Source organism: Onthophagus taurus, unplaced genomic scaffold (genome assembly GCF_036711975.1).
Source record: "Onthophagus taurus isolate NC unplaced genomic scaffold, IU_Otau_3.0 ScKx7SY_14, whole genome shotgun sequence".
Classification (NCBI taxonomy): Eukaryota; Metazoa; Arthropoda; class Insecta; order Coleoptera; family Scarabaeidae; genus Onthophagus; species Onthophagus taurus.
The window spans coordinates 640,989-664,571 of NW_027248939.1; the positions used below are offsets into that span (position 1 = coordinate 640,989).

Sequence of the window (23,583 nt, forward strand, 5' to 3'; positions counted from 1 at the left end):
GAAGAATGAAATTTGGTAGATAACTATTACTAATAAAATGACACCTCTTGACGATTTTTGTAACCCTAAAATGTTATTACAAGGGGGTGAAAAAATCAACCCCTATAATATTTCACATCAGAATTTTTTAATGCGTCTACATTTTTCTATTTAAAAATTGATTTAAATAGTGGGATTCAATACGCAACTTTTTTATCTCTTAACATTTTCTCATAAAAATTGTTAATTTAATCACAAATTTTGTGCGAGGGCACTCAGTTAGCGATGTACGCCGACGATGTGTGCATCTACAGCAGATCTTGGTCTCCCGAGATCGCCGCTCGTAGACTGCAGACAGCATCGGATCAGCTGCAAGACTACTTCGCAAAGTGGCGGGTCAAAATCAACGCTGATAAAAGTACCGCAGTACTCTTTACTCGGCGTAGACAGAGACCCCCCGATGCGTTGGTACTGCGAGGGAACGAGCTTCCCTGGCATTCCGAAACCAGGTATTTGGGTGTCATTCTGGACTCTAAACTAACTTGAAAAATTCACATCGATGTCATGGCGAACCGGGCGAAGGTAGCTCTGGTCAATCTGTACGCTCTGATAAATCGCCGAAGTAAGTTGGATCCTCTCCGGAAGATTCGACTCTACAAAGCGGTTATCAGACCTGCGATGACATACGCTTCTTCAGTCTGGGGTTACGCCGCGCACTCGCACGTGCAAAAACTCCAAGTGGTTCAGAACAAGGTCCTAAGGGTGGCATTCGATGCTCCTTGGTTTGTCAGTAATGCGACACTGCACAATGTTTTGTACAGATCGAAATTAAAAGCTTACTTGAATGTCCGGTGTAGAAAAACAAAGAAAACTGTCACTTTTAACTATTTAATAATATCGAATATCACATGAACAATACGAAATACACTCTGAATCTCGGTCGACATGAAGTTTTACGAAAAGAAGGTTTTTAACATGAAAACCCGTTTCCGAACGTCACGGGCTTGCTCTAAGAAAATTCCAAATTTGAATATAAACATATTGATGCTAAGCGGACGGTAAATAAACTAAAATTGAAATGAATAATTGTAATTAGTACAATTCTGAACATTACCGCCCGCCTTGCCGAAAACATCGGCAATCGAAAGAATGAAAGCAAAATATAACTAACGACCGGCACCTACTGAAAATAAACTATCATAGAGAGCAAAAAAAAATTAACTTTACATACAACCACATCAAAAAAGGCTAGAATAATAATATTTAAAATGAAAATAATATAATAATCGAAAATTTAAAGAAAATTTATCAACAAATATTAAATTTGAAAAATAAGTTGAATTACTGCAATGTTTCGCAATTCGGAAGAACACTTAATTTAGCGAACGGGCGTGTAAGTATTGTTGTTGCTGTCTTCAACGTAGCTACGCGTGCGTGACTGTCAGGTCCGGTGTGAATCTCAGTTATTCGACCCAAAGACCATTTGGCAGGTGGAAGACGTTCGTCCCGGATGAGCACCAACCGTCCCACCTGAGGTAAATTTTTCTGTTCGAACCACTTTGTGCCATTATGTATGGATTGCAAATAAATCTTCCCCCATTTACTCCAGAAGTCTTCGATCATATGTCGTAAAAGTTGCCATCTTGACAGTCGAGATATCTTCTCGTTGAAGACAGAAGGCTCAGCAACAACGGTAAGCGATGAACCAATTAGAAAATGGGCCGGTGTAAGAACATCAAAGTTATTTGGGTCGTCTGATATGGGGCATAGAGGTCGTGAATTGAGTACTGCCTCAATTTGAATTAATACGGTGTTAAATTCTTCGAAGGTTAGTATTGAGGACCCAACAACCTTACGAAGATGCCCCTTTACGGATTTTACACCGGCTTCCCACTTCCCGCCAAAATGAGGAGCTCCAGGTGGGTTAAATTTCCACCTGGTGCCATCGCCGCTAAGAAGATGTGCTATTTCTCTCCACTCCCGGGATGCGGCGGAGAACATACGTCGGAGCTCCCGGTCCGCGCCGATCAAATTAGTTCCGCAGTCGCTGTATATACATTCGGCAATTCCTCTTCTGCCAGAGAAGCGTTTGTAGGCGGCCAGAAAACCAGCGGTCGTGTAGTCCGTGGCAAGCTCCAAGTGCATGGCCGAAGTAGCTAAACATACAAAAAGTACTAAATAAGCCTTATAGATCTTACTTCCGCGACCACGAAGATGACAAAGTTGGAAGGGGCCGGCGTAGTCCACCCCTGTGTGAAGGAATGGTCTTGAACGAGTAACTCGAGCGGGAGGCAGTTGTCCCATAAGCTGCTGTGTAGTGAGAGCTCGTTGCTTGGCACAAACCATACATCGCTGAATGAATGCCCTGATGGGAACTCGACCTCCGACGATCCAAAAACGGCGTCGCAAGGATGAAAGAGTAAGTTGAGTCCCACCATGAAGAGTAGCTCGATGATGGCTTGCAATTAATAGCGTAATGACTGTTGAGATCTTTGGAAGAAGAATGGGATGTTTCTCATCCCAGTCGAGATTAGAAAAACGGAGACGTCCAGTTAGTCGAAGCAGTCCACTTCCGTCAATGAACGGTAAGAGACGGTATAAAGGGCTTGAACGCGCCACAGCACCCCCGGAACTCAGAATCCGCAACTCGTCCGCGAAAGAAAGCTGCTGGCACTCACGCACCCAGAACATCAACGCGTTATTGATTTCATCCGGCAATAGAATATCTGAAACCAAAGATAATTTTTTTTTTTGAAAATACGCATGCACCATGCGGTAACACGGAGCAATTTGTTGAGAGAGGAAAATCTTTCTTTTAAATCCCATCCAGTTGCGGAAGAAATAATGTTATTTGAAGTAGGCAGAGGTCGTCCTTCCACATTAGCGTCATCATCAGGAACTGGGCGAAGCGATAGCCACCGGAAAGAAGGTAGCTGCAACCATTCCGGACCAGACCACCACAAAGTTGCACCCTGGAGTCTTCCAGCCGGAACGCCGCGAGACACCAAATCCGCCGGGTTGTCCTTGGTTGGTACGTACCGCCATTGAACCGGGTTCAACTCCTGAATCTCAACAACTCGATTCCTTACGAAGTCCTTCCATCGTGACGGATGACTGCATATCCAGGACAAGGCCACGGTGGAATCGCTCCAGAGGTGGATCGGGACATCGACGCACTCCAAAGTAGACCGCACACGTTTTACCAACCTCGCGAGCAACAGCGCGGCGCACAATTCGAGTCGCGGTATTGTGACCCTTTTTAGTGGCGCAACTTTAGATTTCGAAATGAGCACAGAAACGCGCACTTCATCACCTCGTAGCACGCGAACGTATACGACGGCACCAAACGCACTAAATGATGCATCCGCGAAACCGTGCAACTCGACCGATACACACGAACCAGATATACCGATCCACCTTGGTACACGTATTGTTAGAAGGCTATTAAAATCATTAAGAAACGCATTCCATTGATGTTGTAGATCAAGAGGTAAAGAATCGTCCCAACCGATATTTCGCGTCCAAATTTCTTGCATAATGATTTTTGCAATTACGATAACTGGCGAAAGCCAACCGAGAGGATCGAACATCCTTGCAATAAAAGATAGAACACCGCGTTTGGTAGTAATTGGAACATCGCTTTCCAAATGTTCGAAATGAAAGATAAACTCGTCGGTCTTGTTATTCCACGATAAACCTAGCGCACGGGGAGAATCGTTATTCTCAACATTAAAAATCCCGGATTTTGAAAGTAAATCAGGCGATAGATGGAACAGTGCGTCAGGGTTGTTTGAGACCCATTTTCTTGCGGTAAAACCGCCCGCCATCAAAACGCGATTAAGCTGAAAGATAAGCTCTTGCACTTCATCAATAGTATCTGAACCAGAGATAATGTCATCAACGTAAGTGTCTTTGAGAAGAACAGAACACCCCACGGGTAGAGTTTTACGATGCTCTTCGGCAAGAACGTGTAAACACCGAATGGCGAGATAGGGTGCACAGGATAATCCATATGTTACTGTTGTAAGCGCGTAACTTTGTAATCCATTATCTGGATTTTCCCGCCAAATTATTTGTTGGAAACGTTGATCATGTTCGTGGACCAAAATCTGCCGATACATTTTTTCTAAATCACAAACGAATACCACACAATGACGCCTCCATCGCAATAAAACATCAATCAATTCATTCTGCAATTTGGGTCCCGTATATAAACAGTCATTTAAAGAAATGCCGGTTGAAGTCTGCTGTGAGCCATTGAAAACTACGCGAAGTTTAGTCGTTTCACTCGACTCGCGAACAATACCGTGATGAGGCAAGTAATAATGTGGCAGTTTTAAATTTTCGGTAATAGGACGCATATGATTAAGACTTAAGTACTCTTGCATGAAATCACTATATCGTCGTTTGAAAGTTTCATCGCGAGCAAAACGCAGTTCTGATCGAAGAAAAGTTTTAACAGCTATTGAATACGAAGTTCCCAAGTCTTTGTGATCTCGCCGGAAAGGTAACCGTACCACGAAGTGACCAGAATTGGTGCGTGTATAAGTTTGGTCAAAATGCTTTTCGCATTTATGATCTTCAGGACTGAGATAAAGTGTAGTTATTGTTTCTTCTTCTATTTTCCAAAACTTTTGAATCAAGTCCACAAATTCACGGTCAATTGACAGTTGAAATCCGTAAGGATTCGAATTGATGGTAGGTGAAGAGTTATCGACAACACCTGATAGAATCCACCCAAGAGCAGTTTTCTGAGCAAGTAAATTACCATCATCGCTCAAACGAAGCTCGCTTTGCATTATTTTCGTGTATAGCTTGATACCAAGAATTAATTCAATCTTCTTGGGAGAAGATAAGTCAGGATCAGCAAATGGAAGGCCGATAAAATCGTTCGGGAGCTGTGGCAATTGTTTTTGAGGCAAGTATGAGGTTAGCTTAGGTAGTATCAAAGCTTCCTCCGAAAATGAAAGAAATGGATTAACACGTGAAAATAATTTGATCGACACAATACCATTGGATACACTAAATCGCTGTGAGCCGATACCAGCAATTGGTATGTTAGCCGGACGGCGTGATAGCCGTAATTGTTGCACTAGAGATTCTGCAATAAGGGAAACTTCTGATCCCTGGTCAATAAGTGCTCGAGCCATGACATAATCTCCCTGAGGCGATACAATTCGAACGATTGCTGTGGCGAGTAGAACTGGGGTGTTAATGTGAAATAAATTTAAGAGGTGACTTGACGGAGAATTTTGGGTTTGTGAAGTGCTCGGAATTGCGGGTTGATTAGGGTTACTTGACTTAGTCGATGAATCGTTTGTTCGTGATTTCGAACTACTAGATCTGGCTACCGGTGGTGAATCATGAAGACTGGTATGATGTAAATTTTGGCAATAATGACACCGTTTAGAAACGCGACATTTATTAAGATAATGGTTTCCTAAACAATTAAAGCAAAGACGATGCGACGTAACATATTCTGCCCTTTGAACTGGTGTTTTTGATAGAAAGGCACTGCAAGCAGCAATGTAATGTGCTGCACCACACAAGCTGCAACCCTTTGATGCTGAAGAAATGTTATGGGCTTTCACATTAAGATTTTTGAATGGATTAGCATTTGCAACCACTTTCTTACTTCCAGGATGTTTCTCGATAGCCTCGAGTGTATGAACACGATTTGTTAAAAAATCGACCAGTTCGTCATACGTACAAGGATCGCGATAATGGCTAATGGATTGTTCCCATATTTTAACCGTTTCTACATCTAATTTCCGCGTAATTAAATGTGTAGTTAAATTGTCCCAATAACCGACGGGGCAACCCAAGGCGTCCAAAGCTCCAAGAGACTCTTTAATTTCCGCGACAAGACGTTTAAGTTCAGCGGCGGACTCGTTCTTGACCGGTCGAATTGAAAGAAAGTTTGTAACCTGAGAATCCACTAACTCACGACGATTCTCGTATTGTTCTATTAATAGGTTCCATGCCCTTGCATAATTATCATTGTTGACAATAATGTTTTTTACTAATTGAGCGGGCTCATTAATTAAACTTAATTTTAAGTAATGAAATTTCTCCACGTTGGACAAATCCGAATTGTTATTAATTAATGAGACGAAAAGATCGCGGAATTGAGACCAGTTGGAATATTTTCCATCGAACGTTGGTAATTGTATTTGAGGTAAGCGAGAACGTGTATTATAAGCGCGCATTTCCGGAATTGGGGAAGCGACTCGTTCTATAACAGGTTCCGCGTTAAGATTGGATCGACGAGCGCTTCTTTCGGAACCGGCACTGGAAGCTGAACTCAAAAACGGAGCCAAACAGTCTATAAGATAAGATTTTGCATTTAAATACGAATCTTCGCATTGAGAGTATAAATCTTCGGTGAAATAAACAGTTTGAGTATAATCACTTTTATGAGTATTAATTGTCCGATGGTTTTCATCGAACTCGTGCCAACAATTTTCGAGACGTTCGATACGACTTTGAATTACGCCCCGCGTCCATTTTGCTTTCCCTAATCTCTTTAAATTCTCAACGATCCGCGAAATTACCGTTAAAAGGTCCGTCTGTCGCTCAAAAATTGGATTAAAATCGCTAGTTTCACCAGTGGCAGTCATATTTAATCGAAAAAATGTTCCGCACAACGATACAGTTAAAGAAACACGAAATGAATGCGTAAAAGAAAAACTCTGATCAATAATGAAGCCATCCGGCTCGAAGGACCATTAAATGTTTTGTACAGATCGAAATTAAAAGCTTACTTGAATGTCCGGTGTAGAAAAACAAAGAAAACTGTCACTTTTAACTATTTAATAATATCGAATATCACATGAACAATACGAAATACACTCTTAATCTCGGTCGACATGAAGTTTTACGAAAAGAAGGTTTTTAACATGAAAACCCGTTTCCGAACGTCACGGGCTTGCTCTAAGAAAATTCCAAATTTGAATATAAACATATTGATGCTAAGCGGACGGTAAATAAACTAAAATTGAAATGAATGATTGTAATTAGTACAATTCTGAACACACAATGATTCCCAGATAGTGACCATCGAGGAATTCATTCGGAACAAAGCCAGTACCGAGTTTACGCGGCTCGAAGACCACCCAAATCCCCTCCTAGCGGGATTAACGGATTACGACGTTGAACACCTTCGTCATAAACGGCCAAGGCTGCTTCTCGTCTGACGATCCGGGAACCCGACTGTCCTTTCCAAATCCACTTCCGATATCGCTAATTTAGCGAATATTAACTAATATATTTTCCGTTTGTTTTAGATCCGATGAAGAGGGTTAAGGAAGATTCCGGGAACCTCAAGAGGCCCGTCAAGTTCACCGTTCACCGTTCAGGTAAATTTCTCACATCGACGGTCGCCCTGTCCGGATTCGTCAAAGTAGGTGACCACGCCCCTCCAGGGGGTAGCGCACTGAGAGCGTTACTGGGAACAAAAAAATAATAAAAGCCGCCGACGCACTGTGAACGGTATTCATAACATCTTATCTGACTGTATAGTCTCCGATTTTTCTGGTGGTTTTTATGTTTTTATTTTTTTTTTTCTCAGAAACAGTAGCGGCAGTAATTATCACCCCGAAAAAGTACCTGATCGTGATTTATGATAGGCCCTCCTAGCGAACTAGGTACAGGGACGCACTTTTAAAAATATAAATTTGAAATACATTGAAAAGAATTATGTAAGCCTTAAAAAAGAAATAACACTTAAATAGAATTTAGAGTACTAATTATTGTTTACATTCGAAAAATACAAATTTTAAATAAATTGTTGTATTTTCACACAAAGGAATGGTATTTATGTTTTTAAATATTATGCTTTTGTAATTTCCGTTAATGCGGACCTGAACAACTCACGCCGAAGTTTGGGGTTCGTCAACTACCTGTTTACAACCCCGTCTTTGTTCGTTATATGACTGTAATTAAGTCATAAAAACCACCAGAAAAATCGGAGACTATAAAGGAAGGTTTATTCTCGTATAGTGTAGCTGCGCCTTATAGACCCTGGCGGGAGTAGGCGGTTACATAACGAAGGAACCGACTACCCCTTTTTTTGTAAGTACCTGTCACGGTGATTTATCACTGCACAAATTCGACGGCTCGACTATAGACACCAAAACATGATGATTTAACCTAACATGTTTTATACAAATGTCGGTGGTTTTTAATACACAGGGTTTTGAAAGTTACTTTTTTATTTTGAAATTTCTTGATAATTTTGAAGGTTTTTGTACTATTAACATAAAATTTGGTAGTTAGATGTTTTCGAGCACGAGAAATACGAATTTGATAGTTGTTTTGTGATCACTCGTAGAGGGCGCTAGATACACATTGTACAGGGTCGGCAAATTTGGGTGTTATTATAGGCTATCACAGAAACTATAAGAGATAGGAAAAAAGTGGGTGCCATGTCCCAGTCGCTTTTTTCAAGACTAATCCAATTCCGCAAATACCAAACCTCTATCTTCTTATGTTTTTAAGTTATAGCCAAAAAGTAAAATTCTCATGATTTCAAAAAATGTTCATAATTCGTTTATTTTTGAAATTAGAGAAATGGGGTTGATACGTTCTTAAGACACTTTTCTACGTAGAATATACTGCCGTTGAAAAATTTTAAAAATATTTCACGATTTTTGAGATACAACACAAAGTTATATTTTTTTAAATACAAACTATACTTGATTATGATGTTAATGAAAAGAGCATTATGCAGGATAAAGTTGGTTTTGTACCAACGAATAAAAACTTTGAATAGTAGATTTAAATTTCTTAGTGTCTTATCCCTGACTTTGTTCACTAATAAAAAATGATTTGTCGATAAAGTTTGCTTATTAAAAATACAAGAAACGTATTAATTAATGAATAATTAAATATGAATAACAACTTCTGGAACTAAACAGTCACAGACTATGTCATCTTCTTCTACTAAACTTACTAGTTGTAAGGTTAGAACAGTTGGGTATCAATGAATGAAATCTTCGGTAGTATCTTCCCAGTTTGCCCCAACCATGAGATTTAGAAGTTTTTTCATATTAGCAACATTTTCTTTTGAAATTAGGTGAGATAGAGGAAGATGATCCCTAATCATAAACTGGGCAGTGGACTTTCCATTGAAACGATGTTTAGATGGGATATGGAGCCTTATCTATCATTTTCAAAGAATCATTTTTTAATTTTTCGCTTCATGTATTTAAAGATAATGAGGAATTTTTAAGCGGGAAACTCGTTTCGAAAAATTCATGAATGAAATGATCAGTAAACTCACGTTACTATAGTAACTAAGTGGCATTTAACGTTTTCGTCGCCTACTATAATTAAAATTTTGAATTTTAATCTTTAATATTTTAGAATTAAATTTTATTAGAATTAAAAAATAACGCTTATTTTACCCAAATACACCATGCGTGCAATACATCATTGGAAAGCTAAAAATATGCTCTTTTCAGTAACACCATAATCTACTATAGTTTGTATTTAAAAAAATACGACTTTGTATTGTATCTCAAAAATCATCAAATATTTTTAAAATTTTTCAACGGCAGTATATTCTACTTAAAAAAGTGTCTTAAGAACGTATCAACCCCATTTCTCTAATTTCAAAAGTAAACGAAATATGAGCATTTTTTGAAATCACGAAAATTTGACTTTGTGGCTATAACTTAAAAACAAAAGAGGATAGAGGTTTGATGTTTGCGGGATTGGGTTAGTCTCGAAAAAAGAGACCGGGACATGGCACCTACTTTTTTCGTATCTCTTATAGCTTCTGAGATAGCCTATAATAACACCCAAATTTGCCCACCCTGTACGTTTGAGATATCATGTCATGACTATTTTGTCAGTTGAGGTATGGTGAATTAGAACCAGAAATCTGAAGGAGTTTTCAATTCTGCACAAAAAAGGTACTCTTGCGTACATTGTCTAAGTCTACTGGTTTCCAAGTTATCTACTAATTGTTTCAAAGTAATTTTAAGGTTAAGATTTAAAATCAATAACACACAGTAACTATAGCAATTAGTAACGATAATAATCGATAACAATAACAATTAATTAATAACAACAGAATATTGTGACCATTTTCAAAAATCCAGTGGACTTAAATCTGGATTTCGCACTATTAAAAAACTTATTATGTCGTGGCACTTTCAAATTGGTAATAACATTATTGTTGGTAAAAATGATTATTGCACACGGAAATTAGATCAATGTTGACAATGAACAGGCAATTGTCGAAACATAAGCGGAAAAATAACCCAACTTTGCTTATGTTAAAAAATAAATATTTTAGAAGAAAAAATACATTTAAACATTTAAAAGTAAATAATTCGAAAACTGCAGCTCTTATTGGTCGTAGCTGTCGGGCCAAAAAACTTATGATTTGATTTATCAAACGAGCAGCATGTATCTATCGCCCTCTACGAGCAATAACAAAACAAGTTTCAAATTCGTATTTCTCATGCTCGAAAACATAAAACTACCAAATTTTATGTTAATAGTACAAAAACCTTAAAAATTCAAAGAACATCAGAGAGACAAAAAAGTTTTAGAACAGTTTTACCTATTTAACTAAAATTTTCCAATATTTATCATCTTCTTAAAAAAAATCTAGGCATAAATTGAACTGGGGTGGTTAGGTTTAGTAACTTAGAAGGGAATATTGAACGTACAAATAAGCTAGAAACGTGCCCTATTATGAGTTAAACTTATTCCCAATATTTCGTTTTCCTGGTGTTTATACAGGATGATTTATTAGTTCACCATCAAACTTTGACATATGATAGCTAATCCAATCACCAAAAAAAATGTTAATGAACATATGTCCTATTTCAATTATTTACGAAATTATAACACTTTAAAGTTTTAATTTTTATATCATAATAAACTGTAACATTTTTTTAAACACATAAATATTACAAATATTGTTCAAAATAGCCTCCTTCTGCTAGAATACATGCCTCACAATGAGGAATGAAAGAGTTCTTCAGCCGAATTAAAATGTCTGGTTGATTTCTTATTTCAGTAGCAGCCATTTGTATTCTGTTTAATATTCTATTATTGTATTCTGTTCTCGTATGTTAATTTCCACTTGATACACAATTTGCTTCATACGACCCCATAAGTAGAAATCCAATGGATTAAGGTCGGGGGATTTAGGTGGCGAAGCAAATCGACCATTATTACCAATCCACTTGTTTGGAAAATATTGGTTTAATCACTCGACAACTACTCTTCCTGCTGGAACCATCGTGCTGATACCGCATATTTTGAATTATATTAAGAGGTATATCTTCAAGTAAACCAAAAAGTGTATTGTTCAAAATAATCTGTAATTTACACTGTTCAAACGTAACAACTAGTAAATTGTTGTTAAATATTCCACCCCAAACGTTGATGCTGAAACGTTGTTGAAATTTTCTTGGTCTAATCGCATGCGGATTTTGTAATGCCCAGATATGTTCATTATAGTAATTATTTATACCATCTCGTGTAAAACATGATTCATCTGTCCAGAGAACATTTGAAATGAAGTCATTATTTTGGGCATGTTTCTGCAATAATCATTCACAAAATGCTAACCGCTGCTGATTATCTCCTGGCTGCAGAGTTTGAACATTCTGTTTACGATACGGATGAAGGACTTCGCGGTTCAATACGCGCCATGCAAAATTTTGACTTACATGTATGTTGTGTGCTATTCTTCGAGTACTGATGGAAGGATTATCAATGACAGCATTAATTACAGCTTCTTCCTCCTCCACATTAACTACATGCGGTCGAATAACTTTTTCTGGAGCAGGATTACCTGTTTCTTAAAGTCTTCTGAAAGAATCGCTAAAAACTGAATAACATGACAAATGATGCTGTGGAAATCTTTCTTGATATTCTCGTACTAATTGTCGAGCATTTCCATTGCAAAAACCATACACGAAAATTATATCAGCATACTTTTCAGTGCTATAAGCGTACATTTTCAGTTACTTCTTGTATGTAATAATTAAACCTTACAGCAAACTGACATATTACAATGACAACTTTGCTTTTGTTGAATGTTGTTTGTTGACTATTAATAAATTCGCTGCATTTTTTCTTGGTAATTGGATTAGCTAACATATGTTAAAGTTTGATGGTGAGCTAATAAATCACCCTGTGGTTTTCGAGAAAAAAAATTAAACCAAAATTTATCGCTATTTTTAGATGGGCGTAGCTCCTTAGGGGAGCCAAAGTCGCCCATGGTTCATATATCAAAGTACCCATAAAATGTACTAAAGAATCACCCCTTAAAGTTTGTTGCAGTCATTCAGATACACCCTGTATACAAAAAATCAGAAGTATTTCGGAAATGGTTTCTAAAATAAAATGTTTTGAAGTTTTGCTAAATTTTCGGATAGTCCGACAGCGCGTAACTCTCTCGATTTTAACAGCGTTTTTTGCATATTTATAATTTTTTACTGTTTAGTTTTACCTATGTACTAAAATTGTCATTCTTTTTAGTACCTATAAGTATCATTTCCCCCTTGATTTGAAAATGTTTGATAAAAAAGGTTTTGGCTAACAGCCAAAAGTTTTTGATAACAGTGTTTCGCTCCACTGTGCGTCGTGCACATATCTAATGAGCGCCTTTATTTAATGAAAATAAGTATTTCATTTCTAATATTTTTAAATTAATATTTTGCAATTGTTTAATGTCTGCTGTTTCATGTCAGATTGGAAAATGTTGAACTTGAGGGAAGAATTACATATGTTTTTGGATATTGTTAAATCAAGAAAATTAATACTATTATTAACTTCTTTCTCAATTGTGAATTCAAGGTTGCTGAGATTGTTTATTAAATTAAATAGCAATCAGAACCATCATAGAGAATGAGGATATCATCAAATTCTATCTACAGTAGAATTTAATATATTTAGTGGCAAAATGATTATTTAAAGAAAATATTTGAGATTCTAGGTTGGAAACGTAAAAATCTGCAAGAAGGCCATATAGGGGGAACCCATGGGTAATCCATAAGCCATTTTGTAAGAATGGTCATAAAAATGAAAAAATTTTTTGAAGTATGTTGATCAAATTATTTATATCATTATTAGTAATGTTTATGGGAAGATTATTGTTGTTTTCAATCCTGTTGGAATTGAGAAATTTTTTTATGAAATGTAGATATTAGGAAATGAATAGGTTAGATATAATTATCAACATTATAATTTAGAGCTTTGACGGGCGATGTAAAACTGTTCCCAAAGCTGTGCAAAAACTGCAGTTCATGCATAAGATCAATTCCATTTATGTCGCTCTTACTTTTGTCACTTAATGTTGTTTCAAGTTTTTGACAAAGATTGAGCTAGTCTTCTTGAGGATATTTATTGAAATCGGAGAGATTTCAATGTATTTACAATGTATTTATCATCGTCATAAAAAAGATCTAGACAAAAAGTGAACGGGGGTGGTTATGTTTAGTAACTTAGAAGGGAAGATTGAAAGTACAAATAGGCTCGAAACATGCCCTATTATAAGCTAAACATATTTCCCAAATTTCATTTTCTTGGTGTTAATGGTTTTCGGGAAAAATAAAATAAGCCAAAATTTTTCGCCATTTTTGAAGGGGCGAAATCGCTGATAGTTTATATGAGAAAGTACCCTTAAAATTGCCTAAAGAATCACCCCCTGAAGTTTGGGCACGTCATTCAGATACACCCTGTATAAAAATATATTGGTGACCGTTTCTAAATTCGTTTTTCCTTTTTCGAACCGGACAAAATCTTTCCAGTTTACGGTAGGGTGATATAATATTAAGTATATTATCTGCTTAACTTTAATCAGGCAAATTAAATTTAAAGGGAATCTCATCTTCGGACATTTAAATCGTGGATGCTTGTAGGCAGCAAATCTCGGTGAGTTCGAACCTGTCCACTTCTTCGTTCTTGATATCGTTCAGCAGAATTAGCGGTAACTGAGATATTATAAATTGATAAAATCTATTATTAATTCCTGATATAGATTTTTTTGCGAACTGTAGAAATGGTACCGCTATATACTTGTATTGATTACGGTTAAACCCTTTGAGATGAAAGCTGTTGCTAATTTATAACGGTGTAGAAATAAATATAAAGTCCTTGCTAATTTATTTATTTCCTTTCAATACACCATAGCTGTTTTGTTTACAGGAACTTACGAATAAAAGCAAATATCGTCATTATTTACACAAAACGGGATATTCACTAACTGGGATCGACAATAGAAGAGTGGGGAAAGGTGAAATGTGTAGGGAACTGACGGATAGGGACAGGGACATACATAGGCAGGAAAGAATGTCACAGATCCGGAAAGGGAGATAGCGACAGAGGAACTGCCAAAGTATCTGTGATGGAGAGGGATGATGAAGGGAACAGATTGGTGGCCAGATTCCGCTGTGGCAATGAGGAGAGAGGGAACAGGTACTGGGCGGATGATGTGGATAGGTGGTGTAGGCTGTGTGAGGAAGATTGGGAGACGCTGAAACACATGCTGAGAGGGTGTGGTGAGCTGAGGAAGGCGGCGATGGACTGAAGACAGATTTTGGGATAGGGAGGTGAGAACAAAAGATGGATGAGGGAGGTGATTGGGGCGAGGACCCGAGGGCATGGAGCAGGAGGATAGAGGGCTTGGATGTTATTGTAGAATATTATAGATTATAGACAATAAAACGCTTATTATTAATTATATAAAACGTGTATAATTAAACGTTACTGATGTAATCACTAAAACCACCAACTCAATCAACTTAATCGGAAATAATACATGAAAACAATTACGACTTCAGCGTCACATTCCAGTCGCGATTTGCCAAGCCGTATTTAGCATCTTCATTTCGAAGTGAATACAAAGCACTGTAAGAGACATTTAGCCATTTAAATTAATCTACGAATCAGGAAGACAATGCACTCGGTGATAATTTTTGGAATAAATTTAATATTCCTGATGCTGTTACATGTTTTTTAAATGAATTTCATTGTATTCCATTTTCGTTGGAAAATCTCCATGTTTTAATAAATTATCCATGCAAATTTTATTTTAATTCAAATTTATTTGAATTTAACACGATTAATTACTCAACACTTTTTTGTTGTTAATTTATTTAAAATAAAAAGTTAATTCGAGGTTTCAACTACACTTAACTTTTTAACATAATATACAGTGTGTTTCAAAAGTAACGGATAAATTCGATAAAATTATTATAAACAATTTATGAAAAAATCGCTAAAGGGTCTAAAGATTTAAATTTTTTGGTGTATATATTAAATTTTTTCCGCCATTTTTAAACGAGTTATGACGTCATCGAAGTTTTTTTAAATGGAACACCCCATTTTTTATATCGGAATATGAAAGAGAATTTTTTTCTGAATTATGTACAATAAATATTAATGTCGGTTACATAAGAAAATTTTCGAGAAAAATTAATTTAAAGTTTCATTATTTCCCATTCAATTGATATAAAAAATAGTAGTAGCCGTGCATAACCATGGCAACCAATTATTTTGATTTAAATTTTCCAAGTGTCAAAATTCGATTTAGTTTATTGTGCGTTAATGAGATTATTTTGAGTAGTATTGTGGAGTTTCTTGTGTTAATTGTTGTTATTCATTGTTATTTGTTGCTATTCATCGCTATTCGTTGTTATTTTTTGTTGTTATTTGATGTTATTGTTTATCTATTATTGATTATTTTTTAATTATTGACTGTTCGATAAGTAAGAATGTAATAATGACGCTTACTGAAACTGAATAAATCGAGATTCTTATGATGATTGGTTTCTGAAATAGAGTCCGAAACTACAACGAAGTCCATGCGTTGTTTAACGAAAATCATCCAAACCGTACTCCTATATCACTATCGACAATAAGTCGAATTGAGAGTAATTTTCGCGAACTTGGTCATGTAAGTACAAGATAAACCTAAGACCGGACGTCCATTGGCCTTAAATGAACACCGTCAATTGGATGTCGTGTTAAGTGTAGAGGAAAATCCGCATTCCAACATCTCCAATATTGCTGCAAATTTAAATACATCTAGAAGCACAATATCAAGATTTCTTACTAGAAAAAATATCATCCCTACAAAGTACACTTGGTGCATGAGCTTTCCGATGACGATTTTGATCGACTCTGATGAAGTAACATTTTGTTTAAATGGCACCGTCCATAAGCAAAACTGCCGTTATTGGGCAGTTGAAAATCCCCATTGGAAAGCCAAGGCAAATACACAGTATCCTCAAAAGGTCAATGTGTGAGCTGGAATAGTGGAGAACAGAATTATTGGACCATATTTCTTTATTGGAACAATAGACGGTGAACAGTATTTGAATTTCCTTCAATTAGAATTAATTCCAAGTTTAGTTGCATTTTTTTCCAAAGTCACTACATCCCAGAATTTGACTACAGGATGATGGCGCGCCTCCTCATTATGCACTAGTTGTACGAGAATAAAACAAGTACTTCAATAAAAAAGTTTCCAGTTCCCTAAAGGTGGTTACAATCCCTCTAATTTTTGGATTGTTGTTAAAACACGGATCGTATTTTACATGGACCGAAACTATTAACACCTATTCCATTGGTTTCTCTTGGAACCAGATTATTTGATAAGCTCAAAGAAAAAGAAGACAATGTTTTATTTGTATACGAAACTTGCAGGTAAGAAAAATTGCTTCCAAATTAGCTGAAAGTCTTCGATGTTGTGGTTTTAAACAAAACGACATTTTTGCTATATCGGGGGAAAATAGTATTTTTTATTACGTTCCTGTAGTTGCAGGGTTATTTCGTGGAATGATTTCTGGATTTATTAATCAAACTTACTTTTATTAAACATAATAATTATGAATTTTTAAATCTATGTGATATCTACCAACCAAAAAAAAGTTTAATTAAAAGTGGATGAGATCTAGAAAAAGACATGGTTGGAGGCGACGGAGACAGTGAAGAAAAAGCTATGGAAGGTAATAAATGACGTATAGATGGGGGAGAGGTTTCCAGACAGGTAGAGGATGAGGATAATATGCCCACTGTATAAAAAAGGAGTAAAAGGGTGGTGAGCAATTATAGAGCGATCACCCTGTTGGACACAACTTTCAAACTTTATGCAAAGATACTGCCGGGGAGGTTGGAAGAGGAAATGGAAAGGGGGAATTGTTGCCGGATGGGCAGGCGGGATTCAGGAAGGGAAGAGGGGCAATTGATAATATACAGGGTGTAACTGAATGACTGCAACAACCTTCATATTTATGAGATTGCAAAGCCTACTAAGATTTTTTCAATAAATATCATTCCAACTTTCGATTAGCAACCCTACAGCTTAACAGTTAGTGTTTGCTTAATTTTTTTTGTCAGAAATTATTAAATTTTAGAAGAACATCAGAGAGACAAAAAAGTTTTAGAAGAGTTTTATCTATCTAACTGAAATTTTTCCAATGTATTAGATCTTCATGATGTATTATCAACTCCATAAAAAAAATCTAGGCATAAATTGAACGGCGGTGGTTACGTTTAGTAGTTTAGAAGGGTAGAAGGGTATCATGAGTTAAACATATTCCCCAAATTTCATTTTCCTAGCGTTTATGGTTTTTGAGAAAAACAAATTAAACCAAAATTTTCCGCCATTTTTGGCGGGCTGTAGCTCCTTAGGGGAGCCGAAATCGCACATGGTTCACATATCAACGTACCCTTAAAATTCACTAAAGATTCACCCCTTGAAGTTTGTTGCAGTCATTCAGATACACCCTGTATACATTCTGAAACACCTAGTAGATAGGGAGTTGAACAAGAAGGGAGGAAAGCTGTTGGGACTATTTATTGACTTCAAGGCTGCTTTCGATAACATGGATAGAGAGAAGTTGTGGGAGAAAACGAGGAGAAGAGGTATCACAGAACAACTGATAGGAAGGGTGAAGGAGATATACAGGGAGACGATGGCCAAGGTTAAAGTGGAGGAAGAGTTAAGTGAGGTATTCTGGACGACAAAGGCGTTGAGACAGGGGTGCCCGCTTAGTCTTACACTACTTGAAATATATACGGCGGACTTATTGAATTATTAACTAATTTAATAAGTTAAAGTTTAAGTTATTATTATAATTAAATAATTATTATGATTAAAGTTTCCTGTTGTAGATTTACGTTAAACATGCTAGAGTTAAAATTTAACTCTTAACAGTGTTGAAAGTTACTCTAAATCCAGAAAAGCCCTAACAAGTTCACAGCCTTTCTTCCTTGAACACGTGTTGATGTGAAAACAAGGCGTGTTGTTCAGTTTGTTCTCAACTAAATGCATTCAAACTGTAATTTCCTATTAAACAAGACTTAAATATTATATTCATTTTGTGGATTCTTGTTATCAATATGTATAAATATGAAAAAGTCATGTATGTTTTTATGCTTTTATTGATAAATAATTTGAAACTGCCTGACGCGTTTCGGCGATCTACGCCATCTTCGGAGGCTCTACAAAATTAAAACATAAAGGTACAGAAATCATTTTGTGCTGTTACAATTGTAAATATTACTAATGTGAGTAGAATTTTTGAAATTAACATTAAGATTAATAAACTGAATATAAATTAAATGAAACAAAGTGTAACAAACTTAAATATTATTATAAAACATGTGTCTAACTTACTTCGTCCTTTTTGGTTATGTCAACATAAAATATAAGTCACTCTATCCATGTGCGGTACAATCAATAGGACTGTAGTAATCGTTTTAAATATCAACAAATGATGGTTTGGATTAATAATTTTATCTAATATTATAGATTTAAATCTTCTGATGTGTAAGGAGCCGTTCAATTTAGCACAAACGCAATTAGAGGCTGATTTTTCTTTGGTATTAAAATATGGATTTATTTTTTAGTTTATGTTTTCGTGTTAGTAGTTTAAGTGTTTTGCATTAAAAATGACACCTGCATATGATTTTGTTTTATAATTTCAGTATGCCTACTTAAATATAACGACTTAGTACATCTTAAGATAGCATAAATGCAATTATTTATTCGATTGTTCAGTTTTTACAATAATAAACCTATTTTGTGAACACTTATTAATTGTGTTAATTGAACACTTATTTTAAGTCTATCTTTATTAAAAGAACCGATTTGTTTATTCTGTCTTTATATTTTGTAATTCATATTCAGTTTTTTTTGTATTGTGTTCCTTCTCTAGACGAGTTTCCTTTTTGTGTACAAGGTCAAGAATTTTCGGGTTTGTTAAAAAAGAAAAAGATGAACATTTTGTATTGTAAAACCAAGTCGTGTTAAAAGTTCATTCGTAATCTTCTTCTGTAGCATTATTTCTTAAGTGTTATTAATTAACTCCAAATAGTAAAATAAAGTTCAGTTTAATTCAAGTAAGTGTTTATCATTCAGTTCGAAAAGTTCTTCATTCTCAAGTAAGTTTATTTCGGTACAAAACACTATTTTTGGTCCTTCGAGCCGGATTTTCCGCGTTGTTTAATAGTTTTAATCGAGAATTTGACAATAAAAGTGAACATTTCTGTGATTTTCGTATTCGACGGACACGTTGAGTCTATTTTCTTATTGCATTTTGACGGGATTTTGTAACGTTTCAAGATGTCGAAATCAGGTAAACCGGATTTTAATACTGTTTTCGAAAGATAAAATGATTTGCAAGGGTTAATTTCGTGAACAATTGACAATTTCAAAAAACTTGCTATTACGAAACGAACGCGCGGAGCGATTAAGACACGTTTAGAAAGACTCGAAGTTAATTGGAACGAGTTCAATGACAATCATCGTCAATTGTCACCGTATAAAATAGATTTTGCTGAAACAATTTACTTTAAGGAAGATACATTTTCTTTATGCGAAGATACATATCTTGACACTAAAACTTTTATGATTGATTTATTGGAATCTAGCGATGCACCGACCTCATCCGCGAAAGACGTAATTCAGGAAGTAACGCCATCACGAATACGCCATCTTCCGCAGATTAATCTTCCTACATTTGATGGCAATTATACAAATTGGACGCAATTTCGCGACCTTTTCTCTTCGATGGTTAATGATAATAACGATCATTCGGATGTTGAAAAACTCCAGTACTTAAAAATGTGTTTGATTGGTGAGCCAGCTCAACTTTTAAAAAATCTATTAATTAAGAGTGATAACCGAGATCGCGCATGGAAAATGTTGGTCGAGCGATACGAGAATCGACGATTGCTTGTCGACTCGCAGTTGTCAGTTATATTTTCAGCGAAAGACATAAAAAATGAATCTTCTTACGAGCTGAAACGCCTTTTGGGAGAAGTGAAGGAGGCTCTGGGAGCTCTCGAATCTTTAAAATGTCCTATCCAACATTGGGATCTTATCTTAGTCTACCTTCTTGTTAGAAAATTAGATCCAGAGACTATTAAAGAGTGGGAAAAGACGATTGGAAGTCTTACTGATCCCCCTACGTACAAAAAATTTGAAGATTATCTGCATAGTCGCTTAAGATCTTTGGAAGCTATTGAAAAATTATCATACAACCGGAAACCATCTCAAACATATTCAACACAAAAGGCGATGATTATTAAATCACATAACACCTCACCATCTAATTTAATATGCAATCTTTGTTAATTAAATCACTATCTTGCCATGTGCCCACAATATCTTTCTAAAACTCCTAATCAAAGATCCGAACTAGTAATATCAAAACATCTTTGTTTTAATTGTCTCGGCCCTCATTTACGAAAAAATTGTCGTATTACTAAGAGATGTAAATTATGTCACAAAAATCATCACACTACCTTGCACGATGCTAAGCCATTAAATTCAAATATCGCTCAATCTCAACATTCTAACTCAAGCACATAACTCATACAAAATTCCAATGAAATCATTCAAAAGTCACCTTCAACATCCAGTCATCTCATAAACACACATCATATCAACACTCCGGTATTGTTGGCCACTGCTTTAGTCGGGATTATTTCCAGTCGAGGCGAAATTATAATTGTCAAAGCATTGATAGATCAAGGATCCGAAGTTTTATTTATATCAGAAAAGTTAGTTCAAAGATTAAATTTACCTCGAAAATCTGTAACAGTACCTATTTCTGGAGTCGGATCACAACGTACGAGCATATCTCACGGGTCAGTTATAATGAATTTAGTCTCTAGAATGAATGATCAAATTAAGTTCGAAGAAGAAGCATTGATCTTGCCTAAACTTACTTCATATGTACCTCAAAAAAGTTTTGTCAATCTCGGATTTAACTTCAACTCAATCACTTTGGCCGATCCTGAATTCAATTCACCAACTTGAATTGAAATTATATTGGGAGTCAGTATTTATTCAAAATTCCTTGAAAGCGGTATTTTGAAAAACGACGATGGTTCATTAGTAGCTCAGCAAACAACCTTTGGTTGGATTATATCAGGAACACTTTCAAATCAACCCAATGTCAGTAATTTTCCGTATGGTTTCCAGTATTCTATTGATCATGAATTTCTCGAATTGATGAAAAGTTTTTGGAAACAAGAAACCGATACAATTAATTCTCCATGTATTTCTGCTGAAGATCGAGCATGTGAAGATCATTTCAATGAATCTCATATCCGTCTGTTAAATGGTCAATTCATGGTTCGTCTTCCTTTTAAGAAATCTCCTAAAGAATTAGGAAGCTCATATCAACCAGCTCTAAATATGTTTAATCACTTAGAAATGCGCTTCGCAAAAAATCTCAATTTCAAAACCGAATATATAAAATTCATGTCTGAATATCTCAAACTCGATCACATGATTCTCATTCCATTACCGTCCATTTACTCTACTTATTATCTTCCCCATCATGGAGTGATTCGTGAAAGCAGTACAACGACTAAATTAAGAGTTGTTTTTAATGGATCACAAAAAACTTCCAATAACATCTCATTGAATGATTGCCTTTACACTGGTCCAAAGCTTCAAACAGAACTGTTGGATATTATTCTTCGTTGGAGATGTTATGCAATGGTATTTTCTTGCGATCTAGAGAAGATGTACCGCCAGATAAGGGTACATCCTGATGATTGTAGTTGTCAAAGAATACTTTGGAGAGAAGATCCATCAAATCCAATTCAAATATACCAATTATCAACGGTAACGTACGGTTTAGCATGAGGTCCTTACTTGGCAATACGGTGTCTAAACAAGCTAACTGAAGAACACAGTGAAACGCAGCCATTAGGTTCTACTGTTATTCGTAAAAATACATATGTTGTTGACATTTTGTCTGGCGCAGACAATCTTGACGAAATTCAAGAAAATCATAATGCAGGACCTTTGGACACGTCAAATCGACTGGGATGATGCTTTACCCAGCGATCTCGAAAATCGGTGGACTTTATTCGTCGCGAATTTTGATCAAGTCAATACTATAAAAATACCTCGGTGGCTCGGACTTTCACGTGCAACTAACCTCATTGAATTGCACGGGTTCGCGGACGTTTCATCAAGTGCGTACGGTGCGGTAGTGTATGTGCGGGTGTTAACTAGTAAAAAGATCCGTGTATCTTTGTTAATATCTAAATCAAAAGTCACCACTATTGTCACCACTCAAGCGTATGACAATACCGCGACTCGAGCTGAGCGCCGCAGTGTTACTTACTCGGTTAATAAATCGGATTCGGAGTGTCTTAGACTTTTCAAAACATACTGTTCATTTATGGACCGATTCCACTGTGGTCTTAGCTTGGATTCGAAATCAACCTTCAAAGTGGAAAGAATTCGTTCAAAACCGCGTGATTGAAATACAAGAACTTTCTGGTGCTCACTGGCATTATGTACCAAGTGCTGAAAATCCTGCTGATTTGGTTTCTCGAGGTGCATCTTTGTCCAGGATGCAAAGCGATTCGTTATGATGGTCAGGACCGGTTTGGCTTAGTTCTCTATCATCCATGTGGCCTTCTGTTGATCCACTTCTGGAAGAAGGAGTCAATCGGGAGATGAGATCTCTCAATTCCAACATCGTTTCCAAGGAAGAGGATGGTTGGGATTTAAAATACAAATATTCATTCTTAACTAAATTGATCCGTATCTTGGCTTGGTGTAGACGAATCTTTCAATTTCATAAAAGTTTGTGTGTTCCAGATGTTTTGTCACCTGTTGAATTAAATGAAGCTCTGTTGTTTTGGGTACGTGATTCTCAGCTACTTCACTTTTGAGAAGAAATCTGATCCCATTTTTGGATGGTGATGGGTTACTACGTTTGACTGGACGTCTACGCTTTTCCAATCTTGATTGGGATGAGAAGCTAGAGGGTGCTTCTCATTCCAAAGAATACCAGATTAGCATCTTTAATTATTGAACGTTATCATCAAATTACATTGCATGGGGGCACGCAGTGAGATTGCAGTTGAGATTCTGGATTATTGGAGGTAGAGTTTCGATACGATCATTCATACATCGATGCATGCAGTGCGAAAAACAACGAGTTATTACAAGTCAACAATTAATGGGTCAGCTTCCACCACCCCGAGTTACACCTTCACGACCATTTCTTCATTCTGGAGTGGATTATGCTGGTCCTTTTCAACTTCGTACGATCCGCGGAAGAGGGGGGAGATTCTACAAGGGGTACTTAATTC

General features: G+C 36.3%; 2 protein-coding genes across 2 annotated transcripts; one reads left to right on the plus strand and one right to left on the minus strand.

The window, feature by feature from the left end:
- Nucleotides 1-1,320: 1,320 nt before the first annotated feature.
- LOC139432300 (uncharacterized) lies at nucleotides 1,321-6,599 on the minus strand. The gene is made up of 2 exons (XM_071200793.1): nucleotides 2,741-6,599; nucleotides 1,321-2,135 (listed from the first exon to the last, which is right to left on the minus strand). Exons 1-2 carry the CDS (start codon nucleotides 6,597-6,599, stop codon nucleotides 1,321-1,323), a joined length of 4,674 nt encoding a protein of 1,557 aa, XP_071056894.1.
- Nucleotides 6,600-21,475: 14,876 nt separating this feature from the next.
- LOC111419034 (uncharacterized) lies at nucleotides 21,476-22,117 on the plus strand. The gene has a single exon (XM_023051774.1). It carries the CDS (start codon nucleotides 21,476-21,478, stop codon nucleotides 22,115-22,117), a length of 642 nt encoding a protein of 213 aa, XP_022907542.1.
- The last annotated feature ends 1,466 nt before the right edge of the window (nucleotides 22,118-23,583 follow it).